Source organism: Gymnodraco acuticeps, unplaced genomic scaffold (assembly GCF_902827175.1).
Source record: "Gymnodraco acuticeps unplaced genomic scaffold, fGymAcu1.1, whole genome shotgun sequence".
NCBI classification, from domain to species: domain Eukaryota; kingdom Metazoa; phylum Chordata; class Actinopteri; order Perciformes; family Bathydraconidae; genus Gymnodraco; species Gymnodraco acuticeps.
Window position 1 is genome coordinate 7,247,053 of NW_022990271.1, and position 16,264 is coordinate 7,263,316.

General features: G+C 41.2%; 1 protein-coding gene across 1 annotated transcript; it reads left to right on the top strand.

Annotated features, from left to right (window-relative positions):
* Positions 1-2,724: 2,724 nt before the first annotated feature.
* LOC117549303 (RING finger protein 148-like) lies at positions 2,725-5,179 on the top strand (the record flags this gene model as incomplete). The annotated part of the gene is made up of 1 exon (XM_034221077.1): positions 2,725-5,179. A coding segment is annotated over one exon (1,125 nt), but the record flags the coding sequence as incomplete, so codon positions are not given.
* Positions 5,180-16,264: the final 11,085 nt, after the last annotated feature.

The window sequence follows — 16,264 nt, forward strand, 5'->3', positions numbered from 1 at the left end:
CAGAGAAAGACTTTCGTCTTGTTTACATCAGGGTCCCCCATTTCCAATTCATCATGTCATTTAAGACATATAAGACATATTTGACATACAGATGGCTTATTTACAATTTACATACAGGTGGTTTTTTTACATACAGATTGCTTGTTTACAATTTTCATTTTAGATTTCGTTCTAATACATCCTAACCAGACATTTAAGACATACCAAGTCTACAGATATACAGTTAGTAACAGAGTCTAAAATGCGAGTATATACATAGATGGGGGGGGGGGGGGGGGGAAGCTGTCCATTGAACGACAGGTTGAGATTTGTACCATTACCGGGGCCAGTTTTGCAATGCTCTCCCCCGAAGGTGCTCTTTAAGAGAGGTTTTGAAGGTAAGTATAGTTTTACTTTCCTTTACAGTTGTGGGAAGAGCGTTCCACCTTGATGTGGCATAATTGCGAAACGTGTATTCCCCCTTTTTTGTGCCAAATCTGGGTTTCACATGATTCGCATACGGCTCCTTATGGGTACTGCAATATTTGAAGGGCTAGAGCGGCACTCCTTTCAGATGAGACATACCACGTGAAGACACGTTACGCTTGTGTTGTGTTCAAGGAACCTGTCCTTGGCCAGGAAAAACAGGTACTCGCTTGTTTAATTATTTTTGCGGTCTAGATTTCTTCTTCTTTTTTGAAGTGAGAAGTTGTCCGTCAGTCGGACTGACGGACGGACTCCCCACCCCCCACCCCCACCTCCAAAACGAAAACTCTTCGGTTCTCCACGAATTACACAAGTCACCCAAATCAGCATTAAAAAAGCGGGAGGCGCCGAAAAATCCCTTACTATTGTATTGATTATAGCTCCGGGTCCGTATAGGTCGGCGTCTGGGTCTGGATCCGGACCGCGGTCCGCCTGTTGCCGACCCCTGGATGTGAGGCTAATGCAGGATTTGCTAGCTTGATGCTAGCAAATCGGCATTTAGCGGCAGTGACTTAACAAATTGCCACTTAAAATGTATCGTCAGCAATGTATGACAAGCAGACTGCTTGTTTAATGTTAGACTCACACCAATAGCTCAATATGATCATAACACGATTGCTTTCATATCAGAGATCAGATGAGGTGGAGCTGCCTCCAGCAATAGAGGGTGAGGCAGAGAGAAGCAGCAGCACAGGGTTGCAGGCTTGCAGCAGGTATGTTATGCTGTAGTCAGGTGATTTAAATGTATCAATGAAAGGAAGAAGTGTAGGCTACATGATAAGAAGGGCATACAGTTAGAACAAAAATAATACTTATTAAAAATTATTACTTTTTAATGTACAAATACTTTGTTACTGTACGATATCAATAACAATAATCCACAGCTCCTCTCTCTGCTCCAGAGGATAAACAAAACAAAACAAATATATATATATTTCAAAAACTCAACCACAAATGTCCTGCTTCTTTTCACAATATCAGTTAATTATAGATCATTTTTATTTCACAGTAGGCCTATAGTTTTTCTCAAGTTTGTTTTATTCAACAACGCCATTTCCCCCTCAATTACTGTTAGATTTTCAATTACAAAATATTTGGAGATACCATCTGCATTTATTGCATGCACATATTATATCAGCTCTCATGATTGTCAGTTTTCTGGCTTTTATTTCTGAGTGAGAGTAGCAGTTTGTTATTGTCATTGACCAGACTCTTATCCAACCAGTAGATGCCAGTATTGAAGCAAAAAGTCTTAGAGAATATATTTGAGAGGATATCTTATAGTGTGATTCCTAAATTCACACCAACTTGGTACACAAATAAAATGCTTTTCTCTGCAGTTAATACGGTATTAAGGGGTTAACAGTGTGCTCAACTTACTGCTGTGTGTACGTTTGTGTGTGTGTATGTTTTGGAGAACAAAGGTGAAAAACAAGTTTGGCAAAAAAACACCTCCATGCCATTTGTCATTGGAAGCCTCTGTGTGTGTGTGCTTTCACTTGTGTGTAAGAAGATACAATGGAAACTCAATTATGCACTGTTCCATCTCAGTTGTCACTGGTATGTAGCTGTGTAGAATAAAACTGAAGTGCCTCTACGTTTCTAAAAACATGGGACATCTTTATTATACTGTATGATGTGCACAAATGTAAACTGACTCACACTTTCATGTGACTTTTCATGTGCCTTTGTTAAAATGAATTGTCGCAGGCAGCAGACTGTCTGTCTTTATAAATAAATAACCATGAGGTAGAGTAGTTATTCTTGTCAGTTTGCTTTTCACAACGGTGATCTCAGCCACAGAAGGGGAAGGAAACGAGTCAAGCTTGAAAAACTGGTCGCTTTGCTCCTGCTCATCATTACACAAGGGAAAGTCGGAGCTTTTATGAGTCTCACAAGATTGCTCTGTTTATTGACCTATGCCCATGGAATTATCCTTATCGTTATGCTTATCGGACCTTGACTTCTCGGATTTTGTTCCTTGGCTCTCGAAAAACAGCACAGGTCTGTGTGTTTTGTGTAACCTAACTTGTTGAATACCAGCACCCTGCCCTCTGAAGGGAGTGCTCAGTGTTCAAGGTTCAGGAAGATAACGATAGGTGAGTGGCTGACGCATAGCTGGTGTTGTGTTACTAAAGGCTATCAGATTACAGTAGACCGCAGCCTAGGTGAAACTGTAGCTGTATTCAGACCGCTGTTGCTCGGACAAACCAGGAACTGGGACTAACAAAGGAGTTTTAAAGAAGCTAAAGAAGCTAACGGAGGCTTCCTGTTGTTTTAAGAAGAGCGTTACCATGGGGTAAGAAGACACAACACTGCTTGCTGCTTTTGCTGTGTTTGTCAGGACTTTTTCACTACTCTGCTGCCTTCTCGTTTTGGACAGCCAAAGTGGAAATAAGCTATGTTAACAGCAACAATGTGACTGTGGATAAAATCTGCGAGTGTGGGGTGTTTGGTCGTAACTCTCCCCTGGAGCAAGCCTCAGGCATTGTTACGCTTCCCAAGGGAGACCCCAAAGGCTGTGGCTCAGATCCTGTCTACAATCCAAACAACAGCTCCCTGCCCTGGATAGCCCTGGTAAAAAGAGGCAACTGCACCTTCAGTGAAAAGATCAATGCTGCCTATCGTCAAGGAGCCTCTGGTGTGGTGGTGTATAATGTGGATGGCACTGGCAACAACACCATGCACATGTCACACCCAGAAGGAGATGGCATAGTGGCTATTATGATTGGCAATTCTCAGGGAATGGAAGTTGTTAATTTGGTGAAGAATGGGACAGTTGTGCAGATGATAATTGATATAGGCAGAGATCATGGACCCTGGATGGACACATACTGGCTTTACTTCCTGTCCATCTCCTTCTTCATTGTGACAGCAGCCTCCATCGCCTACTTTGTATTCATCTCTGCAAATCGTCTCTACAATTTGAATATGCACCGGCGCTCTGAAAGGAAGCTAAAGTCTGAAGCTAAAAGGGCAATCGGGCGTCTACAAGTCCGCAAACTCAAGTCAGGGGATGAGGAAACTAACTCTGAGTCCAACATGTGTGCCGTGTGTCTTGAATCCTACAAGGCAGGGGAAGTGGTGACAGTGCTTACGTGCGACCACATCTTCCACAAACCCTGCATCGAGCCCTGGCTGCTGGAGAGGAGGACCTGTCCCATGTGTAAGTGCGACATCCTGAAGGCCCTGGGAGTTGAGGAGGAAACAAAAGAGAGCCTTACTCCCAATGCCCCACCAGAGGTCACTGTGATCACAGTGATGGGAGGAGAGCCCATGTACGAAGTCCCACTGACTGACCCAACGAGCTCTGACCCAGAGAGACTTCAGCATCGCTATGACAACAGTGCCTTCGAGGGAGACTCGGAGGCTGGAAGAAGATGAACAACAACAACGGAAACAGAGCAGCAACCTACCGGGACACAGTCAAATTCCCTGCTTGAAATGTCTTCTGGGATAAACTGAACCATCACTATGGAATCAAACACCAATTTTCCTACAGCAGAAACAATGTTCATCTTCTAATGCAGGTTTAATATATTTTCAAAAGAAATTCGCAAGGATTTAAAATGGTAATGGACCTCGTGTAATTAGTTTGGCGCTGCATTCTCTTGGGGTCTGTCTTGGTGTTTCACAAAGTGACCTTGAGATAGTTAGAATTGATTCTCGAAAACTAAGCAGTTGTGGAGTGATACCGGTGTCAAATGACTGCTTTGCATAGTAAACAAACCAGCTCCTCACTGACCAGGGAGGAAGTGCAGTTGAGGATTTGAATATCCTATTTACATCAGAGCCAAATAACAAAACACTTGTTGGCTCACATTGCTTACACTCCCTCACAATTGACCAGTGTCTTTTAAATTCCCAGCATGATTTATTTCATTTTATTCAAATAATTTGAATTATGTTCTATTCTATTTTAAATTGCAGTATGTTTTCATTTTTTTTCATTTTCAATGTTGGAATGTCAGGCTGGATTTAAAACACACTCATATGAACACACCCATAACAGGAAATACAGTATGACACACATTGCACTGCGATGAGTCAAAAACATCACCTGATGACTGTCCTTTAGTTTCTTGGCCTCTAGCTACTTTTTTGTTAATGTTGCAATGCAGTAAAGGTCTAACAACTTAAGATGATATTACTACAAAAAATGACTGTCGGATAGGGGCAATTGTGTTATGGGTTTTGAAATTATGTAGGTTGAAATGTATATATCAATCATGTCAACTTCTATCTGTTAGTATACATGTAGGTTTATACATAATTTATGTAGAGGCATTTTCTTCTGAAAACAGCTGATTCGAATGTGCAAGCACACATGGTTGTTCTTGAAGAGGTCTTCCATGTTTTTCCTTTGAAATATCTGGAATGTTGTTTATTCATGTCCTCTGGTCTACCTCTGAACTACCACATGTGTACATTATGGAACACGTCTTTTAGATTCTTGCAATTCCATGATTAAGTGTGTCCATCTGTCAATTATAAAGCAAAAGGATTGTTTAATTTTTGTGTTTACTCATGGGGATATGCTGGTTGCTGGCACGTGATATATTTTTCTATATTGAATCATTATTACTACTGTTTGAGAGATTCCAGGAGTCTTAAATTGTTCTGTAAAAATGAATAGTTCTTGCTGTATTAAATCACATTGATGCTTATAAGAATACAATAAATCCCTCAAAATGAGGCCCACTTCATGAGCATATGTGCTTGTTAGAATGGTGTTTCTTCAGCCTGTGTGAAAGCGGAATATGTTGAGTGTGAAAGAATGTGAATGTGCAGGTTTGTTTCACTACACACTAGTACACAGGTCTATGTGTAGTTAAGTAGTGTCTCACTTTAGGAGTTATGCTCTTGTTCCCCATGACTCTGAGAGACGAGTAATTACTTCTGCACAGGTGGGAGCCGATCTGCACACACCTTAAGCTCGAGCTGGATAATCATCATATCACATAAGTAGAAGGGCATGACCGAGCAAGCAGAGATATGCAGCTGGATGGCAATCGAATGGAAATATTATTTTTCATTATCCTTCCATTGTGTCTTAGAAGTACACCCACAGTAACGACTGTAATGAAATTTGAAAGACTTCTTTCGAATTTGTGTGAGGCTGTTAGTCACTAAGTACTTTGGGCATGTGTGTTTATAATGACCTGCCTGTGATGTCTGTCATGTGTGATTGTTCAGCATAGATAATGTCTAAACTGTGGACATGAGTTAACCATTTCAACAAAAGAGTCATTTTTAGGACTGATCCATTTTAAAGAGGGCTGAAGAGTTCGTAGTATCCAATATTGTCAAGACCAAGGTCCATTTGTGTAACTTTCTGGTGGATTCTTAGGCCTGACCTGCACTAGATATTCCTGTCACACTACTAACTTATTTCACACAAACTATTTACTTATTCAGAATGAAGTGTTATATTTTAGATTTTCAATATGAACTCAAAAGGTGCCTTGCCTTCAGTTTTTCTTAGGTCATAGGCCTCTATGGCCTGATAATTATTTTCCTTTTTACATCCGGTCAAGTCTCAAAATATTTACAAGGTACCCTAGGACTGAAAATGTATCACTGCTTTGTGAGAGAACGTTTTAAAACAGGTACAGAAACAGGGCATGCAGTGAAGGCAGAATATGTTATTCAAAGCATTAGGGATGCCACTTGGAATGTAGGCTCCTTGAGTTATTATTCAAATATTTTACCTAGCCCAAGTAAAATAACACATTTTTAAATGACTAGTAGTTTTCACGAAATGTACTTTTTTGTTAAAGTAACAAGATGAAATGTAACAATAATTTCACCCCAGAATTCATGATATATTCTGCAGATAAAGACGCCAGTGAACCGTTACTTTGAGATATTGCATACATTTATTCATAGTTTATTTTAATTTGTATTGTTTTAGGCTATTTATTTTTCATTTTATACGTCTGTGACAATCGTGGCTTTGGAAAAACATTTCAATAGACTATAAACCTAACAAAATAGATTAGTTAAGACAGTGGCTCTGAATGTATTTTGTGTTAAGTAAAAAAGAACCCCTTGATCAACAATAGTTTTGGCTTCCATCTAAAGAGACTTTGGTTGTTTAATATGATTTAGATTAGACTTACACAGTTGTCAACTACAGTTCAATGGATAACCGCTGAGGAAGTGAACCCTATGATCAGAGAAGTCGCTCTCGTGACTCTTATTCACATTTGACTCACTTCTATAATGACTTAAACTGTAAATAATAAGCAATTCCGCATTTTTAAGAGGACCTCCTTAAACACACCCCCTGCTCTATAACCACTGATGTAGATTTTCAGAGCGTGAGCTGGGTCTGGGTGTTCCCTCTCCCCTCTGAGTGCAATATGCACTGGATTTCAGGCCAGTGCTGTGAGCTCAGCATTCATAGGTCAGATGGTTATAGTGGTATCACTTCGAGACAGAGAATCAATACTGAACTAACTGGCCAGGCTGGAAGACCTGGAGAGCCCTAGGTTAGAGGCACGCTCTGCTCAGCGGTGGTGCTCCTCTTGATTTATTGCAGTTGTTAAGGAGAGAATTGAGTCAGAAGGTTTTCATTTAATGGCATACAAGTCTGTGGACGTACTCTAATACTGCACTTGACCTTCAGTTACTGATAGGAATCAAAGAGTGGAATTAACTACTGTAGTGGCAGGAGCTTATCTGCTCCTACCTTCTAATCACAGTAAATATCTTGTGTTTTCTGAGGTGACGTATAATCACGGAGGCTTGGGACTGAATAAAGAATATAAGAAGTGGGGCTATGTTTGTGGTTAAATAAACATGAGGAAGGCGCTTTATCTTCAGGCTTTAGGCACATGTTCCTTGCTGTGTGTCAGTCTGTCCCGGCAAATGTTTTATCATAGCTCTGCATCTCCACCTGGTGGAGGAAGTCCCTATTCGCATGGATTTAAATTCAGTCCCAGCAAGCAAAGGTAAAAGTTGTCACAAGCCAGTCCCATGATCATTTCATGGTTTCAGGTGCTGAGCAATTTCTTGCTTGAGTGGACAGTACAGAGTAATAAACCCAACCATAGTGAAACAGAGTACTTCACTGATTGTATACTTAAATGGCTAAGTTATATAAGCTATCTATACAGTGGCGACTGGTCATTAGGGGCAGGTGGGGCACAGCCCCACCTAGTGTCAGCAGAAAGTATTAAAAGTAATGATTACAAAAAAATGCAAAAAATAAATTAAAAAATATATAAAATATATTTTATGATCATGTTTAATCATCTGATTCGTCTGTACATTGCTGTTTTAGTCTGTGTTCTTCTAATTAGTGTCTACAGTGTGTGCCTATTGAGCTGTTTAGAGCCATGTGGGACAAAACCCGATCCTGCCCCTCCCTCTCCCTGTTTAAGTCAATGGTGACTGTAAAAACTACACTGCGCATGCTCAGAGTATTGTCCTATTTAATGTGTGTGGCAAAAAAAGAATGACCATAGGGGCATAGAGCTGCCATCCCCACCATACGTCATCTCACATCATTCAGAGCTGATTGGCTGTAAGTACGTGTGCCGCGAAAAGTGTGGTGTGTGAAGAGGAGGGAGAGAGAGCTGCAGTGAGGCGTCCTACAACCCGGAAATAAACTGCGCATGGCTTCCCTCCACAAAAAAGCAATGATATTTCTCCATAGGATTTTAGAAAATAGCTCCAAATAAGATCTGTGGGAAACAAACCTGTTAGATAAATGCACGTTTTGTTCAGCCGGATAATATCCACATGTCTACCCTACTTTTATAATTTTCGAATCATAAATCTATTGATTAGATCAGATTTATGATAGACTTTTGAAACTACAAGAACATAAGGAGGACTTTTACAAAAAAGTAATAGAGATTTTTGTCCAGAAGGATAGGCAAATGGACTTCATCTTCATGTCAAGGTAAGACTGCAATTTGATTGAAAATGGGATCTTACTAAGAGAGAACAATTCAATATTTAAATGATAAAATTAAATTGTTTGGGTATCCTTTTGTTGAACTGTCTGTTTAAAATTAATTGAAGCATCAGACAAAAAAAGCTTTTGAAAATAATATTATATTTTGATTTAGGTCAAAATATAATATTTGTAAACCTGAAGAGTCAGAGCCTCACCAGCCATGAACCTCAGAAGCTTATATATAGACATCTAAGTTTTGTGTGCCCCACCACTTTTGTACATATAAAAACGCCACTGTATCTATAGTAAGTGTATATATGTGCATTATGTACATGTGTGTCTGTCTGTCTGTCTGTCTGTCTGTCTGTCCTTCAGCAGAGTGAAAACAAGTATTTGTAATTAGATTACAGTAGTTGGTTTTGTCTCAGACTCTGTTGTCCCAGACTTTCGAGGTAATCATCTTAATGAATGGAGTGAAAACTTGATTACTAAAGTGCAATAAGAAGCAAATACATCCCTTAAATCAGTAAGTATAACTGCTTGCAGAGATATAAATAACCAGCGTGCGAAATACGGGGGGGTCCGGGGGAGCTCGACCCCCCTGACAAATGTTGCCTCAACAGCAACATTTGAGGTGGGTCTCGAATTATAATATGTATTTGTCACTTGCAATCGTCACTAACATGTTTTTAAGCTTATGTCCAGTATTCATAATTCAAAACATTAATTCACAAATATCTTCTATTTTCGCTGGCAAAAGCATTTCCTCGCATAGAATCGAAAACAGACGGCTCTTTAACGGTCGCGTATTAATTCATTCATATGAACGTCAGAATATAGAATTATTTGACGGAAGGACGGTGCCCCGGTTGAGAAACGCTGCTATAGACTTCGACCGGTATATTGAGCAATAAACGGGAGATGGGGACCCCCCCGATTATTGACGGGTATTTCGCACACTGTAAATAACCCCCCTTCTCCACATTCTTGAAGTTTCAATGGCTCAGTGATGGGATGCAAATATTGAGTATACCAGTCACAACTCCTTTTCCTCCCAGCAGGGTTTAAGTCTTTGGGCGGCATTATCTAATCAGATAAGTCTACTTCACATTTTCTGCATAATAATACCACAGCAGCAGTATTTCAGGTCTGTCCACGGTAGAGTCTTAGCTTCTGTATGATGTCGTCAACCCTTCCTTCCTCTTGTTGTCCCGGTGGCAGATCAGATAGGGCTGAGTGTACCGGACAAAACAACTCTCATCCTGTGTCGCTGTCGATACTGCCCTGCACTGTCCTGTCCTTTTAACATGTTTGCTGCCAGCAAAGGGGTCAGGCAAGCCGGCATGTTAGGTTAAAGGAAAAGAGAGGATGTCCTTAGAAGAAGCACCTCTTCCTCTCTGAATCAATGGCGGGGGAAGGAAGCGATGTCACTAAAATAGATAATAAAACGAATTGGCATTTGCAGGCCTATTTATTTTTAAATGAATGATAATAATAGATCTAACCTCTATTTTCTTCCCTTCCTGCTGTGCGATGGGGGGCACATTTGGTATTCTCTCCTGGCAGCACAGATTTAAATCATTCCCAACATTTGTGCATGCAATTACTTCAGTCATAACCCAATCTATTCATCATCTAATACTCAAACACACATACACACACTTCAGAAGACAGGGAGAGAGCCAGAGAAAGATAAAACGAGCTGCTCTATGTGCCTCAAGAGAACCCCACCTTTGAAGCAGAAAAGGTCTGAGAAACATGTCTGCATCACAATCAGCCTCTGTCTCAGCCGCCACAGTGATGTCTCAGCACTGAGGCGCACCTGTCTGGGACCGGCCGGTGCTTATGAAACCTATCTGTTCACTCTAAATCTGACCAACACTAACCCTGGGTGGTTTCCCCCCGTCAATAGCCCTATTTGTATTTCATAAACTTCATGAAAATGAATTGTCAGCAGTCTGAAAGATTGAGCTGTGTATCATCACACGCTAGAAAAATATCCTCTTGTCTTACTCTGACTGTTGACGGCCCGAGGCAAGGCTTCAACCAAAGTTTCCTCTCTAAAAGAAACTGCCACTCAGCAGTTTGACAACATGAATGAATGATCAAGCTGCTTTTCATCAACTCCTGCCATTTTCTCTCATTTTATTCATGCACATCTTTACCAGAGGCTCACTTTTCAGAAATGTCAATAGTTTGTGAAAGTCGTTGTGTATGTGTGTATATGTGTGTGTGTGTGTGTGTGTGTGTGTGTGTGTCGTGCTCTTTCCCAGCAGTCCATCCATCCAGTCTGATTAACTCCTGGTGTGTCCCGTTGCCTGCGGCGATTAATTAATGAACCATTTGCTTAATTGCGAAGAGCCAGCAGGACAAAGAAAAAGACAACAGAGTGAACACTGGGATTGATGTTTGTGAGAGGATTTTGTGGTAAGGGAGAGAGCAGGTATGAGTGTAACATGTCTTTAGTGAGCACAAATCCATGCTGTGTCCCGCTTGTCTTTTCCTGCTGGCCTTGTCTTTTTTTTCTATGCCGTTTTGCTCTTGAGTGTCTCTCTCCATCCATTGTGCGTGTGGTTTATGTTTGTCTAAAGTGACACAACAGAAGCTTCAGGTTTTTCTCTTTCTGTGTCATTCTGCTGAATGTGCGTTCCTGGACGCAGCACACATTGTCCACAGTCACCCGTTCACTCGGACCATCTGTCACAGCCTGCCTGGGCTTCCCTACACAGTTTGTCCACAAGCTGTGGCTGCCATTTGGTTAGGCAACAAAAGTCCCTCGAAGGTTTGTCCTAATTTCTGTACACCAAGGGTCAGTGCTAGGACATGGCACTACTTCAGCAGCATTTTTTAAAGAGATACATTAAAAAAATTGATTGGATTTGATGCAGATAGAAAGTATCTGGATATTTTACCCGAGTATGACCATTAAGAGATGTTTGTCTTTTTTATCCTGTTCCTCTTTGTATTTATGTAGGTCTCATATTATTATTTGTAAATTATGTAATTCATCCCAAAATAAGGAAAGAATACATAGAAAGGGTATTTATAACTTTCTTTATTTAACACTTTGATGAGTAGAAACTAGGCAGATATCATTTTTTTAAAGACTCATTAATTGTAATTCTTGATCTGTGTAAAAATACTTTTTGCAAGTAGACTACACCAGTGGTTCCCAAACTTTTTGTGCCCAAGACACACCAAAGGACAAGTAACAATCTCATGGCACACCTATTGTGCAAAATAGCCCTTATAACACGTGTTATCACTCATATCATGTAAAATATCTGTAAATGTGCATAATTATTTACTAATGCCAAAAACAATGTGACAAAGACTAGTCACTGTGACCTTTTTACCTGTGCTGGACTATGGTGATTTGATCTATATGAATGCACCTGCCCATTGCCTGGAAAAGTGAGATGCCGCCTATCACAGTGCCCTGAGATTTGTTACTAACTGTAAAGCACTTACTCATCACTGTACCCTGTATGCCAAGGCAGGTCTGCCTTCACTAACTGTACGGAGGCTCAGTCATTGGTACATGTTCATTTACAAAGCCATGTTGGGTAAACTACCTTTTTATATCTGCTCTCTGATCTCTCGACGAATTGAAAGTACATATTGCCTGAGATCTCATGATGTTGTTTTATTAAATGTGCCAAGTGCTAGGACTGTCTTAGGGAAGAAAGCTTTTAGTTGTGCAGCTCCACTAAATTGGAACAGTCTGCAAACATGTTTAAAACTGAGCACTTTGGTTCCCCTGCATCATTTTAAAACTCAGCTGGGTGACATGCTGTTTGATACTCATGGTACCTGTCTCTGTAAATAGAGTTTGTAAACTGTACCCTGTACATTATGTTGTATGTCATCCTTATTGTTGTTCTGTTGTTTTTATGTTACATGTGTAACTAATTTTGATCTCAAGGGGCTTTCACCTGGTTAAATAAAGGCTACAAACAAACAAAAGACAACTATATTACTCATGAAATATTTATTAACGAAATATTTCAGAAATTAATTTGAAACTTTATCAAATTAGGCTTCATCAAAGCAGCAACACACTAATTTAAACCAGACAGGTCACATAGTTAAAAATGAGGCAAAGGAAACTCAGAAGAAATTCAGCACAGAGAACTGTCAATGCAAGGAAGCTGCATTGTCCATGGTCCTGAACTACAAATTATAAATGTAACATTTCAGCAATCAGCATTGAAACATGTGCTATTGTAAATATTTTGCCGACTTACAAATTAGTGAGATTCATGTGCCTGTCGGGGCGCACAGAATTTTTGTATCCTTGGTGGCACTGAGGAGAGGGCCACTCGCAAGTCCTGTTCAACAGAGAGCCGTGACCTCCTGTTGTTCTTCATGTAAATCAGAGTAGAGAACGCCAACTCCAGAGATGGGGTCGTTACTAAAAAAATGTAATATATTACATATTACTTTAAAAAATAAGTAATATATTACACTACTTCGTTACTATCTACATAAAGTAACTCGTTACTTTACTCGTTACTTTACTCGTTACTTTACTCGCCGAGCACGTACGAACTGCGCATGCGTGAGTGGCAATAACTTTCCTTACCAGCAGGCGGCGGTAGTGTGTATTTGTCATTCAAAACAGGCGACAACCGTAAGACAGAGAAGAAGAACAGACTACGTGATATAAACAAACAACAAATAGCGTGTGCGGTAGCTTCACCTTAGCATGTGTTCTTTGCAGGTGTTTGTTGAGGTTTGACGTGGTGTTTCCAGCAGTGGATAACAGCTTCTGGCCTGGACACAGTTTGCACCTCACCATCACATTCCTGTCTATTCTTCAGACGAACTCAAAATAATGGGCATACCTCCACCCCTCGAAAGTTATCGCTGACTCAGCCATGTTTATGCAGCACTACACGTGGAGATGTGGACGTGCAATTTGCGCAGATTACGTACATATAAACCTACAAAGTACTGATATAGTAAATAAAAAAATAATTATTTTTGTGTAGTTGTATATTGCAATAATAACGTATGGTTGTCACAAAATCCCACGGCACACCCGGACTTGCCTCACGGCACACCAGTGTGCCGCGGCACACCCGGACTTGCCTCACGGCACACCGTTTGGGAACCACTGGACTATGGTAATGGTAAGGATTTGTGATGAAACAATGAGCAAGATCTTCAGAGTAAAACTGAACTGTAAACTCGGGTAAATCATGTTGTCATTTTGAGTCGTATAAATTATATAGAATAGTGTGTAGCAGTCTGAAATCCAGTGGCGGTTCTAGACCAATTTGACTGGGGGGGCCACTGGGGGGCCAGTTATTTTCTGAGGTGGGCACAATAAATGCAGGACGAAAAAGAGAACTAGACAAGTAATTGCGCATAAGAAAACAATGCCATACAGGTATTGGTATTTGTTTCAGTACACTTATTTATTTCAGATAGATCTAATAGTTATTTCTGTTAGCTTCAGCTTAAGTTATATTGCAATGTTTGCACTCACACCATAGTTATATAAAAATAAAGGCAATGAACAGTTACATCTCTACTTTACATAAGGGTGTCTGCACAATCTCACATTACAGCAACACAATCCTGCGGTTTTTGGCAAACCGAGTACCAGAAAATATACATTTAAAAAAAAACAAAAAAAAAAACTTTTCATTGTTAGGGGGGCCACAGGGGGGGGTCAGTGTTAGGGGGGCACTAGCCCCCCTGGCCCCCCTAGAACCGCCCCTGCTGAAATCTTAAAAATAATCTGACTCTATGAGCAGTCCCCTAGTTTAGCAGGTGCCGGTGTGAGACATCTCCCCAGTCTGTTTCCTTGTTCGTCTCTACGTGTATTCTGTGTCGGCCATGTGTTTCCTTCAGCAATACCAGCTTATACTGCATTCATATTCATGCCAAGTCCCCATGCCAGGGTGGGTTATGTCCGCAGACTTAAGTTGGTATACACAGCAGATGCTTTCACGTTATCTGGAAACTGAATGGAAAAGAGAAGGGGGAGGGGGATACGATGATGGGGGAGGAATGGAAGGAGTCTGTAGGTGTTGAATCTAGAAGTCGGGTCCACACAGAAGGGCAATTTAGATGTTAATGAGACTGATGTACCAAATATGAGCCAATTTCTGAACAGCGCTGGCTCCACTGTAGAGGATATTAGGGTTAATCACATGTATAGGATCATTATACAAATAGCCTCATTTACAAACCACCTAATACGTGCTGCAGTGTTGAGTGAGTGTATGTCACTGGGGTTATGTGTGGGCATTAGGTTTCATAGTGCAGATATTCACTGTTGCATTTGTACATTGTGCATATTGTCTGGTACGATAACTGCACGGTCAAGGACCAGAAATCACTGCAGAGGGTGGTGAAGATCGCACAACGTATCATCAAGATGCCACTCCCCCCCATAGCCTGATGGCCCCTACACACGGCGGCGTGAGTTGAAGCTTCAACGCTTCTGCCCATTCACTATTTCACTTTGAATGGGGTGATGTCACTTTGCTCGCATTGCTCGCTTCAAAAGTAGAGCAATGTTCTACTTTTGAAGCTTCGACGGAAGCGTCAGCCAATCAAACCGCGTGCTTGTGTGTCCGGGGCATGAGATTCATGTCATTGGTTGTTGGTCGAGCTTCAGACACGCCCGCCGGCAAGCTTCAACGCTTCTGCCCATTCACTTTGAATGGGGTGACGTCACACTTTGCCGAACTGCATTGTGGGAGCAAAGCTTCGCTTCAAAAGTAGAGCAATGTTCTACTTTTGAAGCTTCGACGGAAGCGTCAGCCAATCAAATCCCGTTTATGCAAATCTGCCAGTACAAGCACTACTCAATCAAACCGCGTGTATGCTCCAAAAAATGGAGGACAAAATCACGTTAGGGAATCACCCGGTGTTGTATGACCAGTCCCTGTTCACCTACCGGGATACAAACCGGAGGAGCCAGGCATGGAGGGAGGTGGCAGAGACAGTGGGTGAAACTGGTAGGTTTTCGCCTGTTTGGGGAGTTTATATCCAGTGTACTTCGTTTGAATGGACAGCTAGCAGGCATAGACAGTATATTTAGCCAGCATGGAATGTTGCATAAAATAGCACCATAGACATTAATGTCATAAATGTTCATCATATAAAGTGTGACATGTAAAACCTTTTATGCAATTTTGATTGGTTGTTGGTCGCGTTGTGTAGGGGCCGTCACGCAGTGTCCACACGGCGGCGTGCGTTGAAGCTTGCCAGCGGGCGTGTCTGAAGCTCGACCAACAACCAATCACATGAATCTCCCGCCTCGGACACATAAGCACGCGGTTGATTGGCTAGAGCTTGTACTGGCATATGATTTGATTGGTCGACGCTTGAAAAGTTGAACTTTTCTCAACTTTTGAAGCGAGCAACGCGAGCAAAGCGAAGCGACGCTCCCACAATGCAGTTCGGCAAAGCGTGACGTCACCCCATTCAAAGTTAATGGGGAGGTGGACGTACCGACTTTTCCCACCCCAACCATACACTGTTTATCCCCCTACGTGGCACCCGCTCTGGGACACGCTACCGCAGCCTCCCGGGTAGAACCAACAGGACTACGCACAGCTTCTTCCTTTCAGCAGTCAGACAGCTGTCAATGAACCCCACGCTGTACCATACTGCCTAGTGTTGTTGTGTGCTGTGCTGAAGCGCATTCATCCTTGCACATTACTGCTGTATACTGTATTCAGTGTATTTATTCTTATCTGTGTATTTATTCTTATTTGACTATTTACCTTTATTTGTATCATTTATTTTGTACAGATAGATGTGTATATAACTGACTGTTTGCACTCTGGTGGTTAGACCATCCTAATTTCGTTACACTGTGCTTGCATTATGTAATGACAATAAAGTAATCTAATCTAATATTGTCAT